Source organism: Fusarium flagelliforme (genome assembly GCF_020744385.1).
Source record: "Fusarium flagelliforme strain FIESC 12 MPI-CAGE-AA-0113 chromosome Unknown B0J16scaffold_5, whole genome shotgun sequence".
Classification (NCBI taxonomy): domain Eukaryota; kingdom Fungi; phylum Ascomycota; class Sordariomycetes; order Hypocreales; family Nectriaceae; genus Fusarium; species Fusarium flagelliforme.
In genome coordinates, this window is record NW_025763507.1 from 1,429,909 (window position 1) to 1,457,845 (window position 27,937).

The 27,937-nt window shown below is 48.6% G+C and overlaps 3 protein-coding genes across 3 annotated transcripts; 1 reads left to right on the forward strand and 2 right to left on the reverse strand.

Moving 5' to 3' along the window:
- Positions 1-4,113: 4,113 nt before the first annotated feature.
- B0J16DRAFT_153026 (uncharacterized protein) lies at positions 4,114-6,402 on the reverse strand. The gene has a single exon (XM_046122081.1). The coding sequence runs from the start codon at positions 6,175-6,177 to the stop codon at positions 4,252-4,254; it is 1,926 nt and encodes a 641-aa protein (XP_045981185.1). The 5' UTR covers positions 6,178-6,402; the 3' UTR covers positions 4,114-4,251.
- Positions 6,403-9,099: 2,697 nt separating this feature from the next.
- B0J16DRAFT_363503 (Cullin family-domain-containing protein) lies at positions 9,100-22,055 on the reverse strand. Its single transcript, XM_046129880.1, has 10 exons — positions 21,638-22,055; positions 21,534-21,581; positions 21,433-21,475; positions 19,964-21,382; positions 19,427-19,764; positions 14,912-19,379; positions 12,424-14,864; positions 11,296-11,774; positions 9,335-11,244; positions 9,100-9,284 (listed from the first exon to the last, which is right to left on the reverse strand). Exons 1-10 carry the CDS (start codon positions 21,678-21,680, stop codon positions 9,227-9,229), a joined length of 11,247 nt encoding a protein of 3,748 aa, XP_045981186.1. The 5' UTR covers positions 21,681-22,055; the 3' UTR covers positions 9,100-9,226.
- A 193-nt stretch (positions 22,056-22,248) lies between these two features.
- On the forward strand, positions 22,249-27,702 carry B0J16DRAFT_306773 (nucleoporin Nup186/Nup192/Nup205). The gene is made up of 4 exons (XM_046124810.1): positions 22,249-22,552; positions 22,605-26,930; positions 26,983-27,404; positions 27,462-27,702. Exons 1-4 carry the CDS (start codon positions 22,363-22,365, stop codon positions 27,516-27,518), a joined length of 4,995 nt encoding a protein of 1,664 aa, XP_045981187.1. The 5' UTR covers positions 22,249-22,362; the 3' UTR covers positions 27,519-27,702.
- The last annotated feature ends 235 nt before the right edge of the window (positions 27,703-27,937 follow it).

Below are 27,937 nucleotides of genomic sequence, written 5' to 3' on the forward strand. Positions count from 1 at the left end.
GGTATGTAAGTTCTGGAACTTGTTGAAGAGATTTGGTCGTTGGCGCGAAAGTATGTATGAAAAGAATCGTCACTCCCTGGGGGTCATGAAAGTCCTCTGGAATTTAAGACGGGATCTTATGGTGCAGAGCGTCGCGTCTGTGAGTATATAGCGACTATAGGGCCGGTATGAAGCTGACGCTCGTGTATCGCGGTGTATCAAGGTGAGCGTGCAGTTGAGGTTCTGTATCTGACAACTGATGACGGTTCGAGGTTCGAGGCGGCGGGATAGGGCAAACGAGGGGAGGTCGACACTAGGGCGTCCCTGCAACGAGGTCGTGTACTGCTCGGAAAATGCGGGTGAAGCTCAGACTCTGCAATGTCTGAGCCGTATGCGATGGGGGTTGCCGTGAGGTTTTCGGTCTGGTTTCGGGGTTGCGGTCTTGTGCGCTGGGGGGTTATTCTTGGTGGGAGAACTTCCTGTTGAACATGGGGCAAGGTTGGGAATAAAGTTGCCAACTTTCTTATCGATAAGACGATGATGGCCCGGTCCTTAGGTTCGGTCTGCGTCACTATTACAGGTACCTAAGTAGTGCTAAAACCGTAAAGTGCAATGGGCGGCTAGTTGATTTTGCAGTTGCGATTGATGTTTCGGATTGGTTGATGGTATAAGTAAGTGAGGGAAGGCAATCAGGTAAGCAATGGATCCATGCATGAAGGTGCCGGGCTCGATTTTGGTACGAAATTTCGAAAAAGACTTGAAACCCGTCTTTTCCACAGCAACAAATAACGGTGCAGGAAAATCAAGTTATGCTGTAAGTTTTGGACTTTACTAACTGTTCTTCATCTGGTATTATCATAAGTTGCGTCGCAGTGTCTAAGTATAGATAACTAACTACCTGGCATCTACTGGCCTCCATCTTTGCCTTACTCATCCCAACCAAATCGCCTCCATTGGGCATCCCTATGCCTGTCTTATGTTTATACTTGTCTCTATCACATATTGCGTCCTAACTGCCACCGTCATATCATGCAAGGGTATTCGTAAGTGGTGAACATTTATCGTGCAAAAAAGAACTCCAAGACGACTAGCTTAGTGGCCGTATGCAGCCATCGCCTCCTCCTCATCGTCCAAATCTACCACTTGAGGTGCTGTCATTTTGGGGGCTGGAGCCCTTGCAGGCGCGGGCCCAATGCGATTGGAAACAAAGTCGGTAATGGATTGTGCTTTCGGTTTTCCGAGCGCCTCCTCTGCGCTGTAAAGTTTATTGTAAAAGTCTATGACCCGAGGATGGGCCATAACCTTGGACTTCTGGAAGCCTAGAACTTGCAAGCCATCCTGAGTAGTAGCTCGACTGAGAGCAACGTAAGCCTGGCCTTTCTCAAATACCCGTCCCAGATTGACCTTTACTCGCTCCAGGGTTTGGCCTTGAGCTTTGTGAATGGATAATGCCCAGGCCAGAATCAGGGGGAGTTGGGTTCGCTTGGCTTGAACTTCGCCGTTAGGCAACTCGACTTTCCATTCTTCAGGCTGGCAGAGGATGACACGTGATGTACCATCTGTTGCCCCGAACTGCACCACTGGGTACTTGACTCCGCTCGAGCTTGACTCTGCTTCATGTTTGAACGATTTGAGTAACTTCCTTCGGGCTTTGGCTGTTGGGTCATCCTCGTCGTACTCATCCGTTGGGGACATGTCAAATGTTTTCTCATCTGAAAAGCCAATGACTTTACCCAGGGATCCATTGACCAGTGATTCATCAAGGTTCTTGATCAACATGACTTGGGCGTTCATCTTCAGATCGATGGATTTGGGAGCCATCATATTCGCGAGCAGTTTGTCTCGAATATCATCTTTGCCAGTATCTTGGGCCTCGTACCGTCGAACTGTTCCAGGGAGTTCTCGTAATCGCTTTTCGTTAGACCCCTCGACCTCGTTTCGAGTGGAGAACAACTCAGCGGCCCCAAGTCCATCTGTAAATTCGAGTGGTCGTTCAAGCCTTTTGAAGGCTCGGACAGTGTCCTCGGTAATTCGGCCCAGGCGCATCTCATTGAGCATGTTGGCAAACACGGGATCTCTTTGACGGAAGACTTGCGTGAGACCGATAGTGTGGTCTATTGAGGTGGTCCAAGTAGAGGCATCAAACGCAAACTTGGTTTCCCTTTTGGTTCCGTGATCTGGTACAGGTGGAAGCTGAAAGAAGTCACCAGTGATGATAAGTTGGATACCGCCCCATGGCCTTCCGTTATTCCGAATTGTTCTTCCGATTTGTGACAGCTTGTCAAATAGGTCCCCGTCCACCATGGAGATCTCATCAATCACAAGACATTTGGTTCTTAGCCAACGATTTTTGGCTTTGGGGTTCCGTCGAACTTTCTTGACCAACGCTGTAGCGTCCTCTTTACCAAGACCAATACCCGAGAAGCTGTGTAATGTGATGCCTCCGATGTTGCATGCCGCAAGTCCTGTGGAGGCTGTGACCGCAACACGTTCAGGATCTTTCGCATATTTTTTTTTTAATTCAGTGATGATGGCTCGCATCAAGACGGATTTACCAGTTCCGGCCGCACCAGTGAAGAAGACGCTCTGATTCTTGTTCACTACCAAATCCAAGACGTGTCTTTGCTCTTCACTCAAAGATATAGCAAAGTTGCCTTTGGAATGTGATGTTGTCACTTCTTGGATCTCGCCCATAGACAAGTCTGTGTTGGCTGCAGGTTGCTCCTGTTGTCGTTGATTTCTGAATTGCTTCTTCTGTTCCTTGACAGCGCTGGCAGTGGGGTTTAGAAAGTCTTTCTTCTTGTTGTTTGGTGTATGGGTGACTGAAGCCCGGTGATCGTCCTCGTCTTCAGCCTCTTCCTGCTTGAAGCTCTGGGGCAGTACACGCTTTTTGGCCTTCTTGAGAGCTGGAACATCATCTTGATCGCCAGAAGACTCGCGCTTCATTGATATGTTGGCCATGGTCGATGTGACGGACGGGTTCCTTGCAGGAGGCAGGAAGTGAGAAGGAGGTGATGAGGACCAAGGAATGGTCTTATCTGTCTGCGTTGATGTCGGTGGTGGAGGTGCCATGCTGTCGTTCGCAATGCGTTTGGTAGGAGTATTAGCAGCTGGTGGCAACGTTGGTAGGGCTGAAGGAGCCTTAAAGTCCAGATCCAAATCGTCGTCGTCGCTGAAGTCACTTTCGTTAAAGAAAACAGCCGCTTGAGCTTTGGTTTGGGATTCGGGACCGGTAAGATCAACAACATCTGCTTGTTCGCTAAATGAATTTGATCCTCCGCATAGACTCGCCAGTGATCCTCTACCGAGACCAGCCGAGGGTCTGTTGTTGTTAGGAGTTTGATTCATGTTGGAAGATCGTTTCTCAAGAGGTTTAGAAAAGGGTGGCATCGTCCTCGCCGACACAGAAGGGGCGTTTGGCTTCTTTAGCTGTTGTCTGATATCGGCATTATGTGTTGGGCTACTGGAAGGAACGAAAGGCCCGCCTCTGGCCTGGTTCTTTTGAGGAGGAGCGTTGGCCTCGTACTTGCTGCTTGCCCGTTGCAACATTATCTCGAGATGTGGTGAATAAGTTGGACGTGCTGAGTGTACCTGGGCCCTCTGATGCAACCGCAGTGGCAGTAGTAGCTGCTGTTGTACAACTCGTCGAAGAAGAATTGCCCGTGTCGGCGAGGAACGGAAGGCGAGGCTATTGATACCAGCCCTCATAAACCGTCGCTGGGTGGCGATGGTGGGAAGAGAAGAAATAGAAGTCTATTGGTGATAGGAAGGAGAGGGGGAGTAGAAAAATTAAAAAAGGTAGAAAGTTGTAAACATTGACTTTGAGCTCTATTGGAAGAGAACAAACCCATTAGCGACTACGTTACCCCACGGCCCTACTGTTCACTGAACTGGATTGTTTAATGCAGAACGCGTCCAGGTCCAGGGGAGGGAGGGCGAGTCAAGTCAAGGTACGGTACTGTACTCTCTATAGGTACCACCCACGCATGAAGTTTCACTCAAAGTGCGCCCGTCCTGACGCGTTAGAGCGCGACCCCTCCCACTACCGGCGTCGCTTGGTCACGTGCAATCAATTGGATAAATGATAAATGATATAACGACAGAATTCAGTTAATTACCAATTTTTCCTATCGTTTTACTCTCAAATGAGACCAAGAATCCAATCCGGACAAAGGTAAGTAGATAATAAGAAACCCAGGCCAGTTTAGAGAAGAAGACGACAAAGAAACAATTCGAACCAAAATTGAATAAATTCTCTTATACTCAATTCCATCATTCATCGTATTCTCTCCGAATCTTACGGCTTTCATGATACCGATATGGACGTGACTCTCTTTGACGCATATAATCTCGAGCTTGCTGGTCGCTCCATCGAGAATCTGATTCAGCATACATAACGCTGTCTTCTCTTCGGTCACTTCGTCTCTCCCTCAGGTCGCGGCGCAGGCGAACGTCTTCCTCGAGATGCTTGAACCGATCATTTTCTCGTCGGACGTCATGCTTGTGTCGAGAGTCATATAATCTTGCCCGCTCTAACTGCTTCTCCTCATTGTCGTACTTGTCATCGAAGCTATCACGTCGAGGGGCAGACCCACGCACATGACGGACGCTTGTTCTTGGTACCTGGATAATGCGCGGGGGTTCTACTCTCCAGGTCGCTTCCGCTCGTCGCTGAGAATGGTACTCGTCTCTCGGAGACCGGTTTTCCTCTTGATAGCGGTGGTCAGGCGAGTCAAAACGGACATGTTGTCGTTGTGACGGCCTAGTACGTTCATCCCGAACATACTTCGCCTCCTTTCTGCTGTGACGAGAATCTTGGATGATCACATTTCTATGGTGGTCTGCATGTGCACGTTTCGGACTGCGGCCTCGACCGTGCTGCAGCAAGCTGTGGTCTGAACTGATAGAGGATGGCGTTGTTCCTTCGCTTTCGTCTTCCGACCAGAGATCATCGGATGACGAGGAGCTTTGGTCCGAGGCATGATAAACCTTGATGTTATTTCTAACACTCGAGTTTGGCCCTGCGACTATGGTCCTTGGTGCGGTCGACTGCCTGCTTGCCTCAAAGGCCCCTCCCGATGCACCTGGGCCCGCCTGCACCAATGGTGATGGAGTATTTGGCACTGACAAAGTGCCTTGAACGTGAGGTGGGCGAATTGGAAGCTGGATCGGTGGCAGCCTTGGTGGTTGTCCACCAGGGATCTGGCCTTGTGTTGGTCCCGGAATCATGGGGCGAGGCATCGCCTCTTTCGATTTCGTTGATACCGTGCCATCATGCTGTTGTTTGTTAGGCGCGCCATGGTAAGGTGCCTGAGCTTGGGGGGTAGGATGGGTGACAGCCTGTTGCGTCACGGCAGGGTTGGGCTGGCTGCTTAGTCTTGGATCAGCTATCGGAGACATCTTTCCAAGAGGGTTTGATGGAACAGGTCGGACGAAGCTCGGAGGAAGAATAATAGGAGGCAGGCCACCTGCACTTGTCTGCACAACTTGTGGCTGCTGAGTCTGCTTCGACTGTCTCAGAGGCATATTCGTACCATGAAGTCTGGAGCCAGGCCGATCATTGGCATGCATGCTCACGAAGTATGCAATGATCGCTGCTGTTTCCCACTTAGGAGACTTGTTTCTCCTCGAATGGCTCTTGTGCTTCTTGGAACTCCGTCCACTTCTATCTTCTCCTTGCCGGCGACCATCTGCCGCCCACCATTCTGATTCAAGCTGTACTAACTTGTAGTAAAACCGAACGTCGCGGTCACGTTTGGTCAAATCAGCTTGAGTCTTGTCAAGTTGACGTTGAATGGATTCGTTCTTTTCTTGCTTCTTCTTTGTGACGGAATTTGTGTTCTTCTGGAGCCATGCAATTCTATCTCGGATCATAGATTGTGGCATGGGCTTTTCAGAGACGGTGATATTTGTCCAGGAGGAGCCACTGGATGCCTTTTCCAGACGGAGAGCCCGGTACTGCGGAGGGCTTCTGCCTCGCGCATCTTGAATCTGGGCGGGAGCTTGCTGACGCAGGTCCATGGGAGGGAAAGGGGGATGGCGATAGGGCTGTGCATTACCGGGAATATATGCAGGAGTAGCTGCAAAGATTCCGTTGTTCTGGGGTATGGAAGGGGCAGCCTGAGGAGCATGAGGCTGTTGATTGATTTGTGATGGAACGCCAGGAGGCATAGCCCCGACGGGAAGAGGACCAGCCATATTGTGATTGGGGTTTGGTTGATGGGTTGCAAGTTCCGATGTAGGGTTGAAACAAAGAAGGAAGAGGAAGAGGGCGCTATGATATATACGGCTGGCGATGGAGAGTTTGAACGGGCGAAGCTTCACGGCAGTCAAAGCCTCCGTATCCTACCACTTGTGTGTGAGATATGAAAGTGAGGCTGTCGAGATGCCAGAGGGTGCGTCCGGTAAGAAGATGGAGGGCGAATGCAAGCTTGAAAGTCAGGGAGGGGTGCAGCCGTGCTGAAACAAGTGTGATAAACTATGTGTTTAAGCAAGCCCGTTGCACTTGTTTGAGTATGGACTGGAAGGGTTGTATTGAAGAGTTGAGTGATGTGTGGTGTCTGTCTGTTGATGAGATCCAGAGGGCGACTCGAGGCCTATTTGAACCCGCAGAGATATTATAACGTCGACTTGGGTATTCCGACGCGATGACGAATGGAATCAAGGACAAGAATCAGTCCTGTACGGCAAAAGGAAAATATTCTTTGTGGTCAGTCCGAGTCGCGAACCATATCATGGCCTCGATTTGGTGGATTGGAGTGGTTCGCCCGCATACCTCCACTACGAATAGCCACTTACTACGGTCCAGCTACATTCACAATGGTATCATGACTATGCCAGAATCGTCAGCCGAGACAGATTGGTCCGTTCGAGGTGCCTGTCTTTTCTTTGTTTAGACACGGTCTAATGTTGGTTATCGCCTGGCTAATGCGGCCAGACTGACTTGCATCAACAAATTGGCAAAACCCACAACTCAAGCCAAGCCTTATTGACAGAACGAAATCTGTGCTACCGCATCTTGGCTTGATATGGCTACCGAGCGATGAGGCACATTGCCGAGAGGCTGATTCAAGTCGATCTGTGACCCGACACCGACAGCCTATCCTGCCAACGCACGCAGAGAAATTCAAACAAGGCGATCGCCGTTTTCATTATGCGCTGATCTCCCGATGCCTCGTCACTAACGATACTTTGGCTCCTATTACGAGTCTCGGAATCCCCAGGGAGTGTTACTCGGCGCTCGGTGAAGGAGTCCATCGCAAGCAACGGACGATGATCTGGAGATCATTACGCTGCGTAACGACTTATCAAGACTTGAGAGGACCCTGCATAGATTGCTTCGGGAGAATCGTTAAATCAGATAATTGCCGCGGGTACACCAAGGCTCTGACTCGAGATGTCCACGAACACGTTGGGCGTTGACGTTTGTCGACGGGAGACGTCCGAAGCTGCTCTGTGCTACTGCTGAGGACAAACAACGAAGCACAACATGTCGCCAAAATCGAGGAATGCAGCGTGGAATCAGTTTATGGCTGCGGTTTTACAAGCACAGTACCAGGGCGATGGGCAGACAAAGGCTGACTGAAGGACAGGGTCAGGGTTGGACATATCGAGGAATCTTTGTGTGCAGAAGTTTGTAAACTGAGACTAGCCTAGCAGTTGCAGATTTACGGGAGAGTCGGGTAGGTATGCAGTCAATTGTCGTAAGCTGAATGATGTGCATGGTTCGTCACATCTATAAGTGTTTTGCTAAATCTATTATTTGCAGGTATCGTGTTCTGACAGCAGGAATGATGCTGCATGAAACTGCACTTTCGGTGAGTCAATTGCTCACCACAGACAGGATGCCTGAAGATGAGAGCTGTCTCTTTGCGACAATCAGCGCCCTTGTTGGCTTGCGATTTCATGCACGATGATAGAGTAGTCAGCTGTACTATTGCCCGGGTAGACTAAGGCAGAATGAAAGTGCAAGTGCAAGTGCAAGTGCAAGCATATATGTGATGCATACAGTATACAGACAGTCAAGTAGAATGACCTATTCTGTACGTGGTTCTGCGGCGTAGGCTCATGGTGGTGTATGGCTTACAAGGTCTCTCATACGTCGAGATGAAACACGATAAATACCAGATCAAAACGAGGCGAAAGTGAAGAGGTCAAGTGCCATCAAGTTTCACTTTGTTTCATCTAACTGGATATTGAGATGGGTAGAAGATATACCGTAGTCTGGAAATATCAGGTTCTTATCTGGCGCACAACACACTTTCCATACTATACTGGTCTCTACTGTACAACGTCTAATCAACCTCGTGGCCGTGTGACCTGTCAGGCATCTTCGAGTTTAGTCTAGAGTCCGATGGGCGGTTCGGAAAGACGATGGTGATCAGGCAACTAGCCGTTGTCAAAGATTTGAGGTAGTTGCACCATGGAAGTCGTACTGCGTTGTACTGTACAGGATGGATTAATTCAAGGCATCTAACTACCTCTATACTTAGCCACTTACACTGCAGTGCAGTCCACACCCTCAACGATCAAGTCTAACTATGATCGGGCGACCGAACCTTCTGCCTCGCGGATGCCTCGTGAGGGGTTCGTTTCTGGGCGTTTTGACCCTCCTTTTCGTTTTTTTCTTTCTTTTTTTTTTTTGTCAATGTGAAAGCATCCATGGATATCAAGGCAAGCCTATAACTCGTTTCGATGGTGTTCTGGGTGCGGTGCGGTCAGAGCTACCCTGGACAAGCTGAGCTTCAGAAAGCATACACTGCTTGTATCAACGGATTAAGAGCTGCTGAGTTAACCCCCTGTCCTATTGTAGACTCAGAAAATAATAGAAAATGACAGAGGAAGCTTGGCAGAGACTTTATCCGGCCCATAGTAACCTCAACGTCTCAGCCTTCCAGGCATCCATGCCCTATCCATCATGGGTGTCATCCATGATATTCACCACTTGACTGCTCACTTTTCCTCCAAGCTCGTATATCTCATAATAAACACTACATCTTTCAGCGAAGTAGCTCAGTAGCTTAACTTTACCATTGCAAACCTTGTCCCCCATGCCCCCTCCCAAATTTGCTTGCTTTTTATCGAGTGTTCAATTTCCAAATCTTCCAACCTTGTCTTTTGCTGCAATAGAACACCCAAAGTCTCATGATAAATGAAACAATTTTGTTCACGTCAATGCTTGTCCTAGGGGTCCACTTTAGGTTCTCTTCTTCTCATTGAGCTAACATTAATCATAACTACTGATCTCTTATGCCAGGTACACGTATGCATTGCCCTCTCGTTCGATATAATCTTTCTCGATTAGACTGCAACCTGGGTTAGTAGTGAAAAGACACCAATGCACTGCTTCACATACCTTTCAATCTCCTTTTTGATCGCTGAAGTATCAATGCTGCCCCTCTTTTTGGTCAAGTTGATGACCTCTGCCACCAGCTCCGAATGTCCCATACTTTTTCGACTCTTCATTATCCGCACGATAGCAGCTTGCGTCTCAAATCGTCGGTCCTGCACGATCCTCTCATGTGTTGCCTTGTTTTCCTCTTTAGTCTCCTTGAGCTGGATTTGGTTGATCTTAACTCGGTATTTAGGATCCGTAAAGGCCTTGTTAAATGTAAAAGTGTCCGTAGGTTTGACATCCCGACCCTTCGGGTGCTTAGTTAGCACTCTCGCCTTACCACAGGCAAGCGACTGAAGAGTGCGATTGAGGTCCCCACCTTGAAGACCAGTTCCTGTGGCAATCTGCTCGTAGGCCAAGAAACCGTCATCCAGTACGCTGTTGAACATCATAAGAACAACAGCCTGATAAGCTGACACAAGAAGCTCCTTGGTACCCTTGGCGAAAGTGGCCTTGATGGAGCAATGAGCCAAGGAGTGCTTCCATGTCAACACGCGACCCGTATGCTTATTCTTGTAGTACTTGTCGAATCTCTCAATCTGAGTAGCAACCTCATCAGGCAAATTGAGACGAACGTCGGGATATGTTGGCCAAGCAGCAGCCGAAAGTATCATGACCGAAAGATCCAGAGGGGTCTTACGATCAGCGCTGCCTTGGCACCATTGTTTATAAGACACCATTTCATCTTTGCCCAACTCTTGGTCTTTGAACATTTGCTCCAAGTTCTGCGTAAAGTTGGCGCCGCATTCGCCCCTGAGTTTGGTAAGCATGTTTCGCTCAGCGTCCTGGCTTGCACTTCGACTCATGAGCAATCTCCGGGCTAAATCTTTCTTGTAAAAGGCTTCAAACGCATCTTTGCCCTCAATAAATCGGAAAAGCTCGAGTGCTTGGTCAAGTTGTCTGTCAAGCTCAGCGTCCTCGTCGCCAGTGCTGGCTTGGCCTTCTTTCTGCGCTTTCTCGCGATCCTTCAGATCAGACAAGAGCTCTTTGGGCAACGATTTCAGACCGCCTCGTAAAAGCATATCGATGTACTTGGCGATCATCTCACCAATTTTGGATGTTCCTGTTTCCCAGCAAGACGCGACCTTTCTATCGTTCATGAACTTGCCGAATGATTCTCTCATGGCCCAAAGAAAATCCTCGTCTTTGTTGAAGGCATCCCGAATCATGAGGTCGAGTGAACGTCGCAATTCTAACAAGCGCAAGACCATTTCGTCACCCTTCTCTTTGTCGCTGATGATGTTTGCTCCTGCCCCCCTGATATACTCTCCCCATGGAGCTTTCATCTTCTTCTGAATGCCTGACAGCCGCAGCAAGTCATATAAAGCCTTCATGGATTCAACTTCTCTGTCGGCTAAAAGCTTCCCTAGGTTGCCGCCATTCAACAGCTTTTCTGAATAATTGCCAATTAGCAGCGTATGAGCGGAATCCATGAGTTGCTTCTCAGTAGTGCTGTCGAGATTGAACTGAATACAGCGATAGTCTTCCTTCTTCAGAAGCTTCTCGCAAACCAGGATATAATCTTTGAGGCTGGAGGTGCTCCAAGCCTCACCGAATTCTTTAAAATACCCTTCAGATTGCTCTAAAAAGAAGGGCTCAAAGTGCTTGACATAGACGCCCAAGACATACAGCATCATGATAGAATCCTTTAGTAATGCTGGCTCAATCTGGCCATTGCCCCTTCGGTCGTTTTCGACCAATTCGCAGATACCTGCGATGACTTTCACGCCGACCGAGTTCTTGTATGAATGTATTTGAGAAGGGAACGCCATTTTCCGGAACTGGCCAATGGCCATATCGTTTATGGATGGGTAGTTCTCTCGTAGTAAATATGTTCGGTCAAGAAAGCTGAAAGTCGATCGGATCAATATCTAGATGGTAATCAATTAGCGTCTCGATATCGCGTAGACACAAAAACATACTGTTTGCTTATTCCAGGTCTTCCATTCTTCAAGAGAGCTCTTCAATGTGTCAAGATTGGAAGCTCGCCCGTTCTTCTGGATCCTTGGCAGGACAGTGCGTTGCAGATGCACATCGACTCTATCATTAAGCATCTGGTAGACCTTGGCCGGATCACCCTTGCGACAAACATCCTCGACACCTCTGTAAAGCCTCTCGAGAGGAACATCAGGCGTCCTCCTCTCGAAGATAGCCTCCAAAGCACCGTCAAGCTCCTTCTCTGTCCGCTTGTAGTACTCGGCTACTTGGTTGTCTCGATTCGTCGGTGCTCGTAAGTTCTTGATGACGAGTTTCTTGGCACCAGCATAGGGCTTGAAAGCAGAGGGCTGCTGCGCTAAGTCGATGGTCTCGGGCAGCTTGCCCCGCGCTTTGGCGGTGGTCATTTCGAAGCGCGCTCGCTTCGAGGCCGTGGCAAAGGGAGATGATGCCGATGATGACGAGTCTAAGCGCGGCCTACGCCGGGAGGGAGAAGTCGATTCTGACGCCAAAGGTTGCATAGAGCGGAACCAAGCAATACAATCTTGAAAGTACCAAGCTCAAGACGAACAACCGTGGATAGAGCTGTTGTGGTCTCGGCTCCTTGAACAATCAAATCAATTCACTGCGCGTTTGATAGACTAAGGCGGGAAAACGGATATTATCGCAGTATTCCAATCTGACCAGAGACAATTAGAATGATTTATTGAAGATGTATGAAGACGCTTCTCATGAGGTTGGAGATGGCAAAGACAAGATAAAGAAAGATAGTAAGTAGTAGCTTTAGTATGGAGCTGAGGTGGGTATGCTATGTCAATTGCGCACTTGAATGATAAGATAACGGAATCTGGGGCTACCTAAGTCTAGTGCAACATATCTCCGGCGTCATCGGTTTGTAAGCGACAAAAACAATAAAGCAACTCATGATGACCGTCAGAATGACTGGTTCTTTACCATGATTAACCTAAAAGCAGTTTACAGTATCGTATTAACCCATCCCTCCTACAATAACTAGCCATGTTCCTTCCAAGTCGCCACTCAGGCATATGCTGCCCATCCTGCATCAACATGTTAGTATCAGAATATCATACAAAATCGTATAATAATCGACTTACCAGAATACAGAACTGCCAGATTACGCTCATCGGTTGCCTGATTTATCAAATCGTTGACTGTAGCAGTTACACTCAGTGTTTTGGACAGCTTCTTTCTCACAATCTCCAAAGCACGATCGGCTTCAGATGGCTCATTGACATGGCCTGCAGCCTTTTTGCCCTTCTTCGTCTCGGCTTCACTTTGTTCGTCGTCCATGAGACTGTCATCACTATGTCTTGCTTTTTGAAGCTTGGCGAGTCTGAGGGGTGAGATCGACCATGTGTACAAGGGATCGAACCGCAACACGTCCAAGATTGTCATGATGGAGTACTGCTCTTCCCTGAGAGCGCCCAAGGTGAACTCACAACATCGACGGAAGACTCCCTCTGTTTTTGTGATGCCCATTCCATCCACGATGTCTCTCGTAAGGCGGAACGGCACCAGTTCGGGCACGGGTAAAATACGACCTGCTTCGAACGCTACGCCCAAATCGATGTGAACCACCTCTCCAGTTTTGTGGTCCAGAAGGATGTTGTGCCCATGTCGATCACCCAGGCCGAGGACGTGTCCGAGCATCGATATAGCTGCAGTACTTCTCGTGTATGCTAATCTCTTGAGAAACCACTCATCGGGGTCCATGAAATTTTCCATGAAAAAATATCTCATGACTGGATGGAACTTCTCGGTGACCTTGCGATAGGTAGTAACACGGGTATCTACCGTTCTGTTTTGGACCCCAAAGATTTCCTTACGACATTGTGAACCTTTCAGATCTTTTGGATAGTATCTTTCATGCGCAGGCATCAGGAACTCATGGAGGGGGATTGTGTTGGGCACAAATTCAATCAGGCCAGATGACGCTGTGAGTGGAAGTACTTTGTAAGTCCTGATACCGAGATTTCGTTGCTGAGTCGTCCTATGAAGCTTCAGCAGAGACGATACTGCCGAAAAGACTTGTTCCATGATGGCGTCTTGTCGTAAGTCGTCATGCCCTCCTTTGACAAGTTGTTTGTAGCGTACTCCATCACTTCCAATAGCTGTGATGATCTTGGGCGCGCTCACACCCGAAGCAATGGACATGGTGGGTTCTAGTTTCGAGATGATCGGCACCTTTGAGTAGTCCTTTGTTGCGGAGAGTTCGACGTGCATAGTTGGAGAAGGGATCCGATACTTGGCCAGACAGTTGACAAGATTGTGGCCGGGGGTAGAGTCTCTGAGTGGAATTTTTGCACCTGACTTGTATTTGTTTGGGTTCCGGTCCATGGCGAGGGCATGGTAGTATTTGCTCGTCTTGTCAATTGAAAGCCAAATGTTGGCTACAGATTGCGTCTCGGCCAGGCGTTTGGCAACTCGATCTGTTGCCCTGACACGCAAGACGGCGACGTCGTCTTTTTGCTGCGCCTTTGCCTTTGTTCCCGACCAAATTTGATACATGCCGTGGTAGGGATGGTCCACGCAGATTTTGTAGACCAGCTCTAATAGCAGTTTCTGGAACGTGGTGTCATGGTCTTGAAGTCGTGATGTTAACTGGTTGGTGAGTCCAGCGAACTTTCGGGTTGGCACCTCCGATAGATGCCTCATAACTGCTTTGTTCGTGTTTTCCTCTTCCGATCGCTCTAGCCAAAGAGCCGTAAAACGGAGTGCATCGTTGTTGTGTTCATCAGATGCGATTAGCGATAAAAGATAGTTCTCGAGACTCAGGCGCACAAACTCGCTGCGTGTCTGTTCAACTCTTCGTAGCTCTTGTTCATCTAGATCGAGCCATTGCTTTTCCTTGTTTAGAACATGCGAGTATCTGGTCTTCAGCTGAGTGTCCCTGGTGCTACCGATGAGAGTTTTCAGTTCCGCTACCTCGTCACTTTTTGCTTTCTTTAAGTTCTGCAGTCGTGTCAAGTCTTCCAACCCATCCGGATCTTGTAGTTGTTGGTCACAGAACATGGCGAACTGGTGGAATACCGAGCCCGCTTGGCGGCCTTGACCCTTGCCTTTGAGCTCCTTGAGCGCAGGCTCCAGATAGTTCTTTTGGATATCATGAGGTTTTTCAAGACGTGCAACAGACACCTGATAACCAATTTTCGAAAGCAAGTCAGACCGACTGACCGGCAAGGTTTGCTTCTTGAGGATAGAATCATTGTCGATGCCCTGGAGCATACGGATGGAGGTGCTCATTTCCCCATAGTCCCAGAGGGAGTTGGCAGTTTCAATGTTAACAGCTGCATCGACATGCAGGCCAAGTGCCGCACAGGATGGTATTAGGTCGGTAAATCTAGTGGAGATGTTGACACTCTCCTGTGTTGCTTGGTGGTAGCGATAAATCTGAGAGGCGGTGATCATTGCCTCAACCTCCATCTGCCTTGCAGTAGCTGCGGAGAGCTTGATGTTTATTTGTAAGGTGTTTTGCTGGCTGACCATGCTCATTGTAGTGCTACGGCAAGAAAGGATCTGGCTAACGCTCCCATATCTAGCAGTGGTTAACAAGATGCTGCGCTGACGAGTGATAATACTTACAATCCGCTTCTCATCCAATCGCTTCGGTTTTTGAACTTCTCGATAAGAGTGTCCATCTCCGAGGTATCGGTTACACCAAGGACATCATCGAGCTCTGTCAAAGAGGCCAGGGCTCCCAGACGCTTCCTGAGGGCTGTAGCATTGAGACCGTGGGCCGCCAGGCTACTCATTGTGCGACTGAAACCATCATGCAGAGCAGTTCTGACGTTATCAATATCTGTTGCTTGATGAATGCTTTGATACGCTTTGTATACTGTGACTGCGTGGTGGTCGCTGGAAGGCGCAGGTAGATTCCAAATCTCCAGTTTCCTGGCTGTGTTGAAGGTATCCTCCAGAGCAGCTGGAGACTGTTCCACATTATCCTGTGTCTGGAGAAACCAGTTCGAGAGTCCCGACAGGCCAAGTGTACCCAGTACTCTGACTAAAGCCTGCCCGTCTGACTGGGCCATAGGATTTCCGAGACGAATATCGCTATCATACTTGGCACCCCGGAAAACAAGACTTCTGGGACCGTCGTTTTCGTACTCCACACGAGAAAGAACCTTTGACAGACTGGGCTCTTCCGGTAGACCATAGTATGCGTCCGGGTCATCAATGTTCTCGAAAATCGACAGAAGAGTTTCGCTCATATCCACCTCCTTCACTGCTGCAGAAGACCTTCTTGAAGAACGTGAAGTTTCCGGCGAGACATATTCTGCGAAGAGCAAAGACGTCTTGAACATGCCGCAGCGTGATGCTGTGGCAGCGACCAAAGCAGAGTCAACTTCTAGCCAATGTGATCTGTCAGCTATCGATGACTCTTTCGGGTACTGCTGTGTCCTCAGGTATAGTAGCATATTGATAAGGAGCTTCAGGTTCTCCTTGGCTGCTGTATCCGTATTTTGAAGCCAGTTTTTGATTGCCACAGATAGCTGGCGCTTGGGGGAGTGTGGTTGATTAATTGGGAAATAAAGTGCAAGATGAACAACAAAGGGGAAGGCGCTCTCTGCAAAGTGCTCGACCCTGGCGAGAATGGGGGCAAGAACCGAAAGAATAATTGAGTCTGGGATGCATCGAGCAAGATGGGCGCTCAGACCCAGGAGCCAGTCCTTCGAAGTGATATCTGCAGACCAAACATCTTGTTGAGCTGGCGAAGATGTGGGTGTAGCAGAGCATTTATCAGATGGAGGCGATCTATGCGCACCCCATTGAGATGTCACCAAGAGCGACTCCGTCAGGCTCTTTTGGCAAGCCACGGTCAGAGGCTCATCATCCAGCATGTTGGCATCTGAAACAATGGATCTAAGAGCCGCTTCAGCCAAACCGGCGGTAACTGAGTCAGGGCTCGAGGTGAGGTCCTGAAGAAGGTAGAGTATGCCCATCTCTGAGCCGTTGGACCCTGGAGCCATTTTCTGGTACCGCATAAGAAAAGATTCACGTAGGACGTCGGTTGGGATCTCTCCTGACGCCGAGAATGCTCGCCCAACGACTCGACCCGCCCATGCAAGATATTCTTTGCTGAGATTCTCAGTGTCACAGCTCTTCCATACAGCAGTCGAGTGCTTTAGAGCATCCTCGTCAGACTCAATAATATCATCCTTGATTGTATCGGGGATGCTAAAGTCGCCGCAAAGAAGACCAAGAGCCAGTTGGCGAGAAGAGTCATTTAGTAGCTGATTCTCCGCGCCTCCATCCGCCAGAATGTCCAGCAGTAATTTGCTTTCTGCAGTACCCCGCTCGGCATTACCTGATGATCGAATACGAGCAGCAGATTGAGTGATCGATTTGAAAGCTCCCCTTTGCTCGATGGTCTTGAACATGTGTGATTCATAGTCCTCAAGATATTTGCTGAACCATGCGTGGAACTTTTCCGCTTTGCTCATTGTCGCCTTGAACTGACTTTCCTGAGTCGTGCTGGACTGGCTTGACTCTAGGAACACTCGAAGAGATGCCAAGGTCGACAAAGCGTATCCAGCAAGAAATGACGGGACATTGCTAAGATGCCTGGCCCCTTCGGCCAGAAGATACTGGCTGATCCCCAGGGCATCGTCTGCACACTCAGAATCGGTGATGAAGCTGCGGGTAGCGTTGAGCAGCATTTCCAGAGGATAGGAGTCCAAAGCAACTGAGCCGGCAAGAGAGATTAGAACTCGTACTTTCCGAAGAACGGAACAAGCATGCAAGGGCCCCAAAGCCGTATGTACAGTATTGAGAAGCTTGCGAGCAATGGAGACAACCACTGGAGGTGTCCACAAGTCATGGAACTGGAATTCGGTATTCTGGCAGAGTCTGTGAAGCTCATTGATAAGGTATTTGGCCTTGAACATTGGCTGTTGGTTAGCTGGCAACTCGGCAGGAGAGTGAGAGATAGCCTTCATAGCGCTCAGAATCTCGCCAGCGTAATCAAGTTTGAATCTGGCGAAGACCCTTTCCAAAGAATTTTCCTGGTCGATGAGGTCGAAGAAGAGTGCTGCAATGTCTATGAAATTGATGTATATCAACTCCATGTAAGCCGTGCGTCCGAGTAACTTCTTAATATGAGCCTCGCCACGTTCCTTGTCATCGCCTCCATTCGAATCTCCAAAGATCATGCTGTAAGCAACGGCGGTGGTGAAATTTTCACGAACAAGGTCGCTTTCAGAACTACCCAGGAGGCGGCAAACTTCAGCAAACGCCTCGCCCTGACCACGCATCACTGTTAGTCCAATGGCTTCAGACTGGGCAGATTTAAGAAGATCTCCAAGTGTCTTGAAACCAAAAATAGAAAATGGAATATCTTCAATTGGGTCACATTCCAGCCAGGTGTACAAAAGCTGCCGAGCAAACAACCTGAACAAGGCTTTGGGCGAGTCCAACTTCAGCGTTTTTGATACGTTGACCAAACACCGAGTTGCATAGTCTGTTGAGACTGAAATCTTTCCTGGAGTTTCGAATATGTGATAGGTACACCTTCGAAGCAAGGTTGACCATCTGCAGGCAAGGTTCGACAGTACCAGTAGACGAAACGCAATACCAGTAGTGTCAAGCGGGTCCGTGGGCAAACTGTCCAGGACATCCACGAATACTTCATCATGAAGCTTAAGAACAAACAAGTCAAAAACATCGGCAATCCTTTGTGAAATGGCGTATTTGACAGACATAGGTCCATTTTTCAGGATATAGAGGAGACAGGTGCGTGGTGAATCGAGGCCTTGGTCTCTGCCATAATCTGTGTTGGTCCTTAACAATGAAAACAGGAGCTGTACCACTGATGCTTGCGCTCCAGGCGAAAGGATGTTCGACGTTAAGCAGACCTTAATGAAGTGATAGTAGAGATCGCCCACTCGCTCAGAGAGATGTCTCTTATCGTTCAGCCAAACAGGATGCAGTCCATCAATCACACCAATACAAGTGCTCAGAGCAACTTCAGCACACTGGTATTCAGGCATACCAACATATCGTCCAAGTCTTTCAATGATCGATAATGTGTTCTCTGGTGTGACGATGAGATCAGAGCCGAAGACTTCAAGCAACAGATTCCGGCACATCAACAAGTCTTCATCAGGCATGTCAATAAGGTGCTCTACGTATGCATCGGGGACCAGACCAATCTGCCCAACATCGTCATCCAAGATGGACAGTAATCGAAGCCGAGCCCTTGTCTCTGTATAAAAAGCCTGCATGTCCAATTTCATCTGGATATTAAAGCGTGGGGCTGCCACTGGCGCATGTACTGAGCTTGCCCTGCTGTTTTGGGAATCGAAATCCTCATCGATATCCATCAGATCGATATTGCTGTCAAGGTTTGTTTGCTCTTTTTGCTCCTCAATGGACCTGCATATCCTGCCAAACAAGTGAAGCAGGCTTTGGTTGTTTGCTAGCATTTGATTCAGACTTGAAGTTGTTAGATCTGGCATCACAGTTCGAACGGCTCGCAAGACCGAATCAAGAAAGGCAGCCGGTTCAACCGATGTCAAGGCAGAATTGAACGCTTTGTCTAGAATATCCTTCAATGTATATTCAACAGACGAGGACTGAGTTGAGTTGAGGTCATTGAGTATAGGAAGCAACAGAGTACCACTCAAGCAGGCTGATAAAAGACTTTGAAAGCGGTCAAGTGAGATTTGTATACCACCTTCGTTCATTCTCTTGGTCCAAGAAATGCAGAGATCTGTCAGTTCACCCAGCTTGGGGTAAAACAGCTCGAGTGTCAATTTCTGGGAAGCATAGCGTGTATTGGAATCAGCCAATGGAGCTGAAAGATTGGGTCCTGAAAAGCTGCAACCCCCAACGGAGGCCGTATCATGGGATGCATCCTTTGTAAGTAGAATATATCGAGTGAACGACTCGATATCTTTGAATGAGCTCCATGTTTCGGTCAATGGACCTCCAGGCGCTGCTTGGTGTGAGTTCAGGTTCAATGCAGTCATCCCACAACAAGCTCGAATTAAATTCACCAAATGAATAGGTTGAACATGGAGAGAGTGGTAAGAAGCAAATGCGGACTCATCTATTAATCTGTCAGCATGAGCTTTCAATCACATGACAGAGACTCACTTGGGTTCCATCGAAGAAACACCCATCGGATGATATGGTGACAGGTACTTTGACTTGCGCTGGGAATCCGTGCGTTTCGTAAATGGAGAACGTGAAGCATTAGGCTGATGGAGGCGTCGCACAGCACACTGGGTCCGTTGACATCCGCAGTTGTGACCATACTGTTGATGTCTTGAGAAATTGTATGGTAAGGTAGAACATCCGTTTCAAGAATTGCGTGCAGGAGCACGCAGGCAGCTCGACTTGTTCCCGGAAGAGTGACAGAACGTATAGCAAGCTGCCACAGTTGACGCCAGATGTCTCCCTGATCGTGGCAGTCTTTCGAATCACTTATACAGCTGAGAAATGTCAGTGATGCTGATCAGGGTAATGAAGGTAGTGGTTCCTCAGGGTATCAGAAGAATTGGCCCCTGGAGGCACAAGAGAGGAAATAATTCAGTCACTTTATGCTAGCTTAGACTAGCACTTAGGTTAATTTATTATGATAGCCTAAGCCTTAGAGGACAATTCTTCTGTTACCCACCTGTGGTCTCTTACCTTGCGGAGGCTATGAGAGCCCAAGAAGCTGTGACATGGTTCTTGTCAGCTGCTAAAGATACTAGTTCGGGCAGTAAGTCGAGGAGCTCATCGCGACTCAAGAAGTTGCCGGCCAAGAGGAACGGAATCAGCTGCAGGGCAGTCCTCCGAACTGCTACTTCAACAGTCTTGAGTTTGAGCCGGATACGACTCATATCTTGCCGAATACGCCGCCTTTTCCGTGGGTGCTCATTTTCCTCTGTGGTATCTGCCTGCGGTCTGCAGTGAGGCAATACCATGATACCTTCTAGAAATGCCAGATTTTGGACGATAGCCCAATGTCCTTCTCCGTATACGTTGTGTGCGCGAAGACCAAAGATGTTCAATTGCAGCCCGTGTTTTGGCAAAGACGATAGAGTGAAGGTTATGTCACTCATCTGCAAACGGAAAGCTTCGCCACGCTTCGAGTACTCAGACCAAATATTCTCAGCCAAGTCCTCAAGGTTTAAGCGGATTGTCTCGTCCAAGGAGTTAACGACCAAATTTTCGATATGGAGGTGCATCAAGAAAATGCTTCTAGAGATCTCAATCCTGAGTGCTCTGATGACTTCGTCTTGGGATACCTTCTCGGATCTCCACCAGTAGCTCATAAGTGGCAATAGGCTGTGCACAACAGAGCTGGCATGAACCAAGTCGTCGGCGTGTGTAGTGGTGAAGACGGTATTGATAATGGCAAACGCCAAAGTCTGCAGAGAACCGAGGCTAAGCTGCTTGAGGCTCAAGACCCTTAGTATGACTGGTGTGATATCTTTGTATTGCCCAAGTAAGGGCGCATTACCAGCTATGATGAGATAATATAGCCCTTCCAAGACATCCTTGAGAAGACCGCCCTCTCCAGGCACGGCTTTCCTTTGGCTTTGCGTTGAAGGCGTCGAGCGCCCTGCAGATCGACTATATCCGGATCCTGGCGCGGGTGATGAACGAGCCAGAGCTGGCGATGCCCGAGCTAATGCCAAATTCGGGTTATCTCCTTCGTCGGGAAGCAGATACTGAGCAACGTCGATGAAGAAGCCAACACAGAGTTCCCAGGGTTGACCACCCTTTCTAGCCAGAATTTCCACGTGTGCTGGTCTGGACAGTACCTCGGTCAAAGCTTTGATGTAGTCCTGGAGCAAAGGAGTTACAAAATCATCACTGTTGGGTCCAGGGAGAACTTGAGTAATGTGATCCACGATCGCAAGGAGTGTCTTCCGTCCGATCTTGGAGTTGCCACGCGCCACTGCCATACGCACAGCATCGGCGCATTTTGACAGCCGAGCTGCTGTAGAATTCAATGTAGATTGAGATTTCTTCTTGTCATAAAGAAGTGGCTTCTCTCGAAGCACAAAACTAAAGATAGCTTCGAATATTTCATGGTAACTCTTGTCGCCAAGGTCGGAACTTGTGAACTGTTAGAGGGTTTGAAAAAGGGGGTGTTATTCCGTGCTTACAGATTTGTAGATCGGTTTCGAGGGTTAAGAAGATGAGATAGCTCTATAATAGGTGTGAGCCAAACTTGATAATTCAGATGGAGAAGAGGAAAGCACCATACCATCTACGGCCTTCTCTCGCTCCCTGACCGCGGCAGACTTTACATCTCCTGGATTCTGTCAGTTTTCGCAACTAACAAGATCATGGTATATATAGGTTACGAACGCGCCAGATTCATGACGTTGAAGCCATGAGATGAGGCCATCATGGGCTACTACGAGTGTGAAAGATTGACTTGATGGCCACGAATCTTTATCTTTCCTTCATTAAAGCTTATTGGAACGGCCATCTGCGTATGGTGTCTGAGACTGATAGAAAGCGCGACTGAGACGAAGGCGGATTATGTATGGTCTGAGCTCATCTGCTAGACAACCAGATCGCGAAAACTGGGATGTACGAGTATGATGAGAAGAAAGCAAAAGAAAAACGAGTGAGCGGTAATGGATAAGTGAACGTTATGAGATTTGAAGCACCCCCAAAATAATCGTGAACAATAGGTTAGTAGGTTGACTCCTAATATTTAGGTACCTACTGACTGCAATGGAAGCTACAGCTTGCTAAGGTACCTTACCTTAGTAGGTGCAGGTGGGCTCCTGCCTGTCCCGTCACTTCCATGCAGACGGGAGCTACGTTTACTGGTAGGTGGCAGAAAGCCACTCACCGCCTAAAACGATCGGGCATCTAACCAATCAAATAGCTCGATGAGCTCTCTAACTGGGGAAGTCAACAAGGCTGGTTTGAAGAATCTCAAAACCGCGATCACTACCAATAATCGACAAAAAGATTCAGTATTTACTATACGTCTCGCACCACGGTGCAATCTTTCCAGCTTGCATCGCTCGTTAGCTGTTGCCTCTATGATCAACATGCGATAGTCCTGAACCGCAAAAATGGCTGAGATCACCGCTTTAGATGCCCTCCAAGCCTTCCACCAAGGGCTTCTATCATTACGCGAAGGTCGCGTCGAAGGCGCAGAGGCACTGGGCAATGAGTTCCTGGTTCAAGTTTTCGAGACAGAGTTAGGGAAGTTCTGGGATAAGCCAGCGAGGAAGGGAGATAACAGAAACGCTGTCAAATCTGGTAAGGGATACGCCGGCGCAAAGAATCATCTACCATCTAACACCAAGTCCAGGCAAGGTTGTCATCGATGGCGACGAATACTCGATAAACGAAAACTTTCAACAAGATGTTCTTACCTTCTCCGACGAAGTAGAGCTCGATGAGCTTGAATCTACACGATGCCTATTGGAATCGCAAGAAGACACAAACACATTGGGCCGATCGCTCCTCGAGTGCGCCATCATCCGATTTCACCAACAGCGAAAATATGTTCTCGATATCGTGCGTCTCCTCCTCGAATTAGAAGGTCTCGACGATGATCTTGCCGATACAGAAGCGCTCGAAAGTGTTAAGCTATATGTTGCTGAACGCTTGCTCCAGCCCAGCATGGGCGCAGACGCCACAAAACGAATTGTGCCCAGGTGCATGGCATCGATGAGGGAGATCAAGGCGTGGCTCCAGAAGATAGGAGACAGGATTGCTGCGGCTCAGACCCTTGGCCAGACTACCACCAACGGTGTGTCCGAGCAGATGGAAACTATCGAATTCTCCAGAGTCAGCTTGATGCAGCAGCATGAATTGCTAGGTGTGATTCTTTGTCGAAGCATTGAAATGAGACAGGGGTCGACACAAGACTTCCTCGACTTTGTGTCTGTTCTCCAAAAGGTTGACAGGTATGATGCTTTACTAGTCCATCTCGTTCCATCTATAGGAGCATACATCTCGGTCTTCGGGTCTGCTGAAGGAGGGTACGACCTTATCAAAGCCCGAGAACTGCATGGTAAGCTCTTCCCTGCAGACAGCTCTCCATGGCCTTTGTCGCAGTTGCAAGCCGCTTTTCGGGCTTGGTGGCTTGCAGAGTACAGTGGATTCTACGTCGATGACCCCCCAGAGGCAGCAATCCCTCCCAATACTGATCTGGACGAGGAGGACCGACAACGATCCAAAGCATTTCTGGAGTCTCTAAAAGACGGATCTTTCGACTTCCTGCTCTCTATTGCGGCCGATGTCAAATCTCCGGATTGGCACGACCCTGTAAGGGCGGGTATGCGCAAGTGGCTCCAGCGAAAGTCGCCTGCTCTTGCCCCTGATGCTATTCCCTTTGCCGATTTCTTCCAGATGAGCCTTATGTTGCAGCTCGAGGTGTTTGTTGACGGCTTTATATCCAACCTTCCTGACGTACTACGAAAGCTTCGTGTGGAGGAGGACGAGCAACGGCAGTCCAGTCAGACACACGAGCAGGATTTGGACCTTGAAAGGTTCTTGCTGATCATTGCATATGCTTACGAGGGACGACCCGACGCTGCCATGAACTTCTGGTCTGATCCCGATAGTAACCTGGCTGGCTTTATGCATTGGGCCTCTCGTAGGGCGTCGACGCCTCTGGTGACGGCTTTCTGCGAAATGCTCCAGGCTATTTCCGAGAATGAAGAATGCGCCTCTGCTGCACATGAGTTTCTAATCGATGAGGGCCACCATTCTTCCGGAAAGATGAGAAAGTCGCAATCATTGACATGGGCCCAAATCTTCAAGGAACTTGACTTCTTCTCTGCCAAAATTAGGCAAAAGCCGACACCACCTCAGGCAATACGTTATCGCAATGAAAAGATGAGCAGTGATCAAGCAGAGACAGAACCAGAATCGGCCATGATGCTTGAATGTTACCTTCGTTTGATGTCAAAGCTGGCTAGCGAAAGCGAGACGACGCGGCAATTTCTTCTTCAAAACCCCAACTACAGTCTTGTTGAGACATTGTTCGAGCTCGCTAGTAGCAATATTCCTCCCCGACTACGCGGCTGTACCTTTATGGCTTTGCGGGCTTTAATGGCACGCAAGTCACTGCAAGAGGGCGCTGTCATGTGGAATTGCCTTGATCAATGGATCACCGGGGAGTTTTTTCTTCATCCAGTCACCTCTCATCGTCAATCACAACAGTCGCCCAGCGTCTTCATGGAGCGCATCTTCGACGAAATCAGCAATGGATTCGAAGACCCAGAATCCTTTATCCAACTTCTGCTTGCCCTCGTCTCCCCAGCCACCGACAGTAGTCCCCTCAATGATGGGCTCCCTTTCCCTGAGAATCTTGGTTCTTCCTCCCGCATGCCCGGTATTGAAGTCTACGTCGACTTTGTGATGGGCCAAGTATTTGCCACAAAGGCCAATGACCTCCAGGATGTTAACCAGACCCGGGTATTACGCCTTAGCTGCCTGGAATTTATCCTGATCTGCCTAAACACCTTCAACGAGGACCTCATCATCATGGCGAATGAAACAAACATCAATGTCGATAGCGTTATCGCGACTACCGACCTAGCAACCTATGTGCGAATGCATCCTTTTGCAAGAGTGATGGAATGGATGTTCAACGACAAGGTTATGACAGCTCTTTTCAACACTATCCACCAAGAACCTTCCGATGTTGGAAATGCTTCGCCTGACTCTCCTCTAATTCTTGGCATCTTGCGTGCCGTTGAGGTTATCAGCAAGGTACTTGATCTCCAAGCCACCTATCTTGAGCTTGTTCGACCCATTGTCAAGCTTCAGTCAAATCAACGCCGACCACCTGTAGCAAATGCTGCATTCGCTTCGTTTGAAGATGGGTTGGTTACCCGATTGAACCTTGTTGTCGATCTAGGTAACTACTGTGGTATCGGACACCCAGAGCTGACCCTTGCGTGCCTGAAACTACTCGAAAAGATGTCATCCTCGTCGAAGATCACTGCTGTCTGGTCAGGATCCAGTCGACAAATGCATCGCAACAAGGCTATCGTTGCCCTGGAGGCAAATGGTGAACATGAAACAATCTCCCGGTCATTTGTCTCGGAACTGATAACCCCTCTGGAGACGGGACGTGAGGCAGACTCGCCAGCTTATGTGACCAAAATCTACATCCTCGACTTTCTGTACCAATGTTTACAAGAAACGCCGCGCAAGCCTACAATTGCACATCTGTTGCTTGGTTTCAAGTGTGGCATCGACTCTCTTTCCGTCGAAGCTACGGGTGCTTTCGCTTCCAGAACCTCTCTGTTCCATACAATACTGCGGTTGCTGCTAGAAGCTCCCTCCGGCGATGCACAAGGAATGCGGCAATGGCTTATCGCCATCAAGTCACGAGTGATGCGTATCTTGCATATTCTTTGGAGCTCTCCCCTGTCTGCTCCTGTGGTGGTCGAGGAACTCCGTGAAAATGAGATTCTCTTTCACCTGTTGCTTCGTGAGACAGTTATCAACCCCGACTTGCCTTGGGAGGGTGAGAATGTCGCTCTAGCTCACTTCCCTGTCACAGACGGGGCTGTGGCTTTGATAGATTTCTTGTCGCTTCGAAGCATGGGCTTGGAATACATCGCGATGGAACTTTGCAGCATAGCACAAAACCGCATGCCAAGCGTCAAGCGTCGTATATTCGAAGCTTTGAACGGCCAGATTATTGGAGAGGGCAATACCCCTATTCCCATTCCTACAATTTTTGATCTTTACGATTTCCTACTTCCAGAAGGTGTCTGGGATATCCCTTTACCCGCTCTCCAGTACTATCAAGATCTTGACTTGACAAGCTGCTTGGAGAACGATACCGATGGCAACCAAATTTACAACCTCGACCGCGTCAAAGAGGTTCTCCTCTTAAAGCGAGGTGAGACCCATGGAGTGGGAGTCTTGGTTGCTGCCCAGGACCTTGCTGCCATCGAAAGAGAAGAGAGCATGATAATAGAGTACCTGATTTCTTCTAACCGTCAGAAGCAGCTAACAACACAAAGCCTCAAGGTTCTAAAGACGTGGACCAAACTACTTCTGGTCATGATTGAGTCGAATGATTTCAAGGGCTCAGCACAAATCTCATTTTTCTTGCAGGCTTTGCAGTCGATTCTGCCCAGCCTGGAAGCGTTTGCTTCAGAAAGACCAGATGAAGCTTTTGAGCTCGCGAAACTATCCAAAGTTCTGCTCTTCAAGCTCGACCTTTCGGCGTCGGCAGATGACAAGCAAGGCTCAGCTATTGGCAACCTGATCAGCGACAAACTCTTCCAGCTTTTCCAAATCTGCCTGCAGGCCATTGGCAAGTGGGCTGGTACGCCAGAGCTAAGATCTGTCTACTACGGCATCTGCTATCGCTACTTGACTGGCATGGCCGATCAAGGGCCACTCACTTCTAACCGCTCCAAGACCATCAAGACTATCCAAGTGTACGGTGAGCGGTTAATCAATGTCATCTGCGATGATGCCTATGGCGGCGAAGCGCAGTGTCAGACATCGGCGCTCATCCTTCTTAACGCCCTGATCAGCATGGGCCACCAGGAGAATGAGGATTATGTGGTTGAAACTCTGAACCGACTTAACTTTATTGGAATTTTGGTTGATTCACTGCGCAATATCATGCAAGAATGGCACGAGGTCTTCACATCAGGTTTGTTACATTAACTCCGCTATTAAAAATGTTGCTAACCCGTCGATTATAGGCACTTCGGAGCAACAGAACTATCAAAACGCGCGCCTTGCCCTTCTTCTTGAACTCGCACAAACTCGCTCGGGGGCCAAGTATATCCTTCATTCCAACCTCTTCCGTGCCCTTGAGATCTCCAGGCTTTTCGGTGCAGATCCTGAACTGCAGATCAACAGCACAAATTCGCGCGCCCTCGAGCAACACTACGATCTCCTCGCTCAGGTTGTGCGCATCGTGGGTGCCGCACTTGTTTCTCGCGGCAGTCACAATGTTGTCCAAGGCCGCCGGTTCCTTACCGACCATCGCATGCTCGTCACACATACACTAAAGCGCAGCGCTGGCATCGGAAGTGGCAACACGGATGAGGGTTTGGACCAGAAGATCGAGGAGCTGGCTGAAGGTTTAATGGTCATAATCGCAGCAACACGGTTCCTTGAGGTAAAGAGTCCCTTTGATACACATACCACATCCAGCTGGCTAATCGCGAAATTCTAGTTTGAAAACGAAGGGCTTCCTGAGCCTACACAGCAGAGTCATGGGCTCTTCCACTAGATCACCTGCAATAAGAATAGGAGATAGTAGTCTATTGAGATGGGATACAAGTTGTAGAACTACGCGGCGTTGACTGGAATGGATGGATCATGTTGTGTGGTTTACTTAGTACGAGTAGCATAAATAATCAATCCTCTTAGTAGACAATTAAAAGTAAATGGAGGTCATATTACGGCCTTTTCCAGTTCTCTGATCCAGGCTCATGAAGCTTATGAACTTCTTAGTGGTCCTTTTCTCATGATTTCAACAATTTCTATAAGACACTCGACGATGATTATTCGTAACACACAATATGGCCCAGGAAAGAGTTTGAGCTTATCTCCGGTATTTGGGGGCAACGATGAAGATCAGTTGTCCCAAAATTAACTTGCCCGTCAAATTTGTCCTTTTCAAAATCATAACTGGCATTCATGGCTCGG

Coding starts and splice junctions, on each gene's coding strand:
- B0J16DRAFT_153026 (XM_046122081.1), bottom strand. CDS start 6,177: ATGGCTGGTCCTCTTCCCGTCGGGGCTATGCCTCCTGGCGTTCCATCA.
- B0J16DRAFT_363503 (XM_046129880.1), bottom strand. CDS start 21,680: ATGATGGCCTCATCTCATGGCTTCAACGTCATGAATCTGGCGC. Junction 19,765..19,963: donor GCTCTCATAGCCTCCGCAAG/GTAAGAGACCAC, acceptor GACATTTCTCAG/CTGTATAAGTGATTCGAAAG. Junction 11,775..12,423: donor TCTGGCAGTTCTGTATTCTG/GTAAGTCGATTA, acceptor GGCCGCGCTTAG/ACTCGTCATCATCGGCATCA.
- B0J16DRAFT_306773 (XM_046124810.1), top strand. CDS start 22,363: ATGGCTGAGATCACCGCTTTAGATGCCCTCCAAGCCTTCCACCAAGGG. Junction 22,553..22,604: donor CAGAAACGCTGTCAAATCTG/GTAAGGGATACG, acceptor CACCAAGTCCAG/GCAAGGTTGTCATCGATGGC. Junction 27,405..27,461: donor CAGCAACACGGTTCCTTGAG/GTAAAGAGTCCC, acceptor GCGAAATTCTAG/TTTGAAAACGAAGGGCTTCC.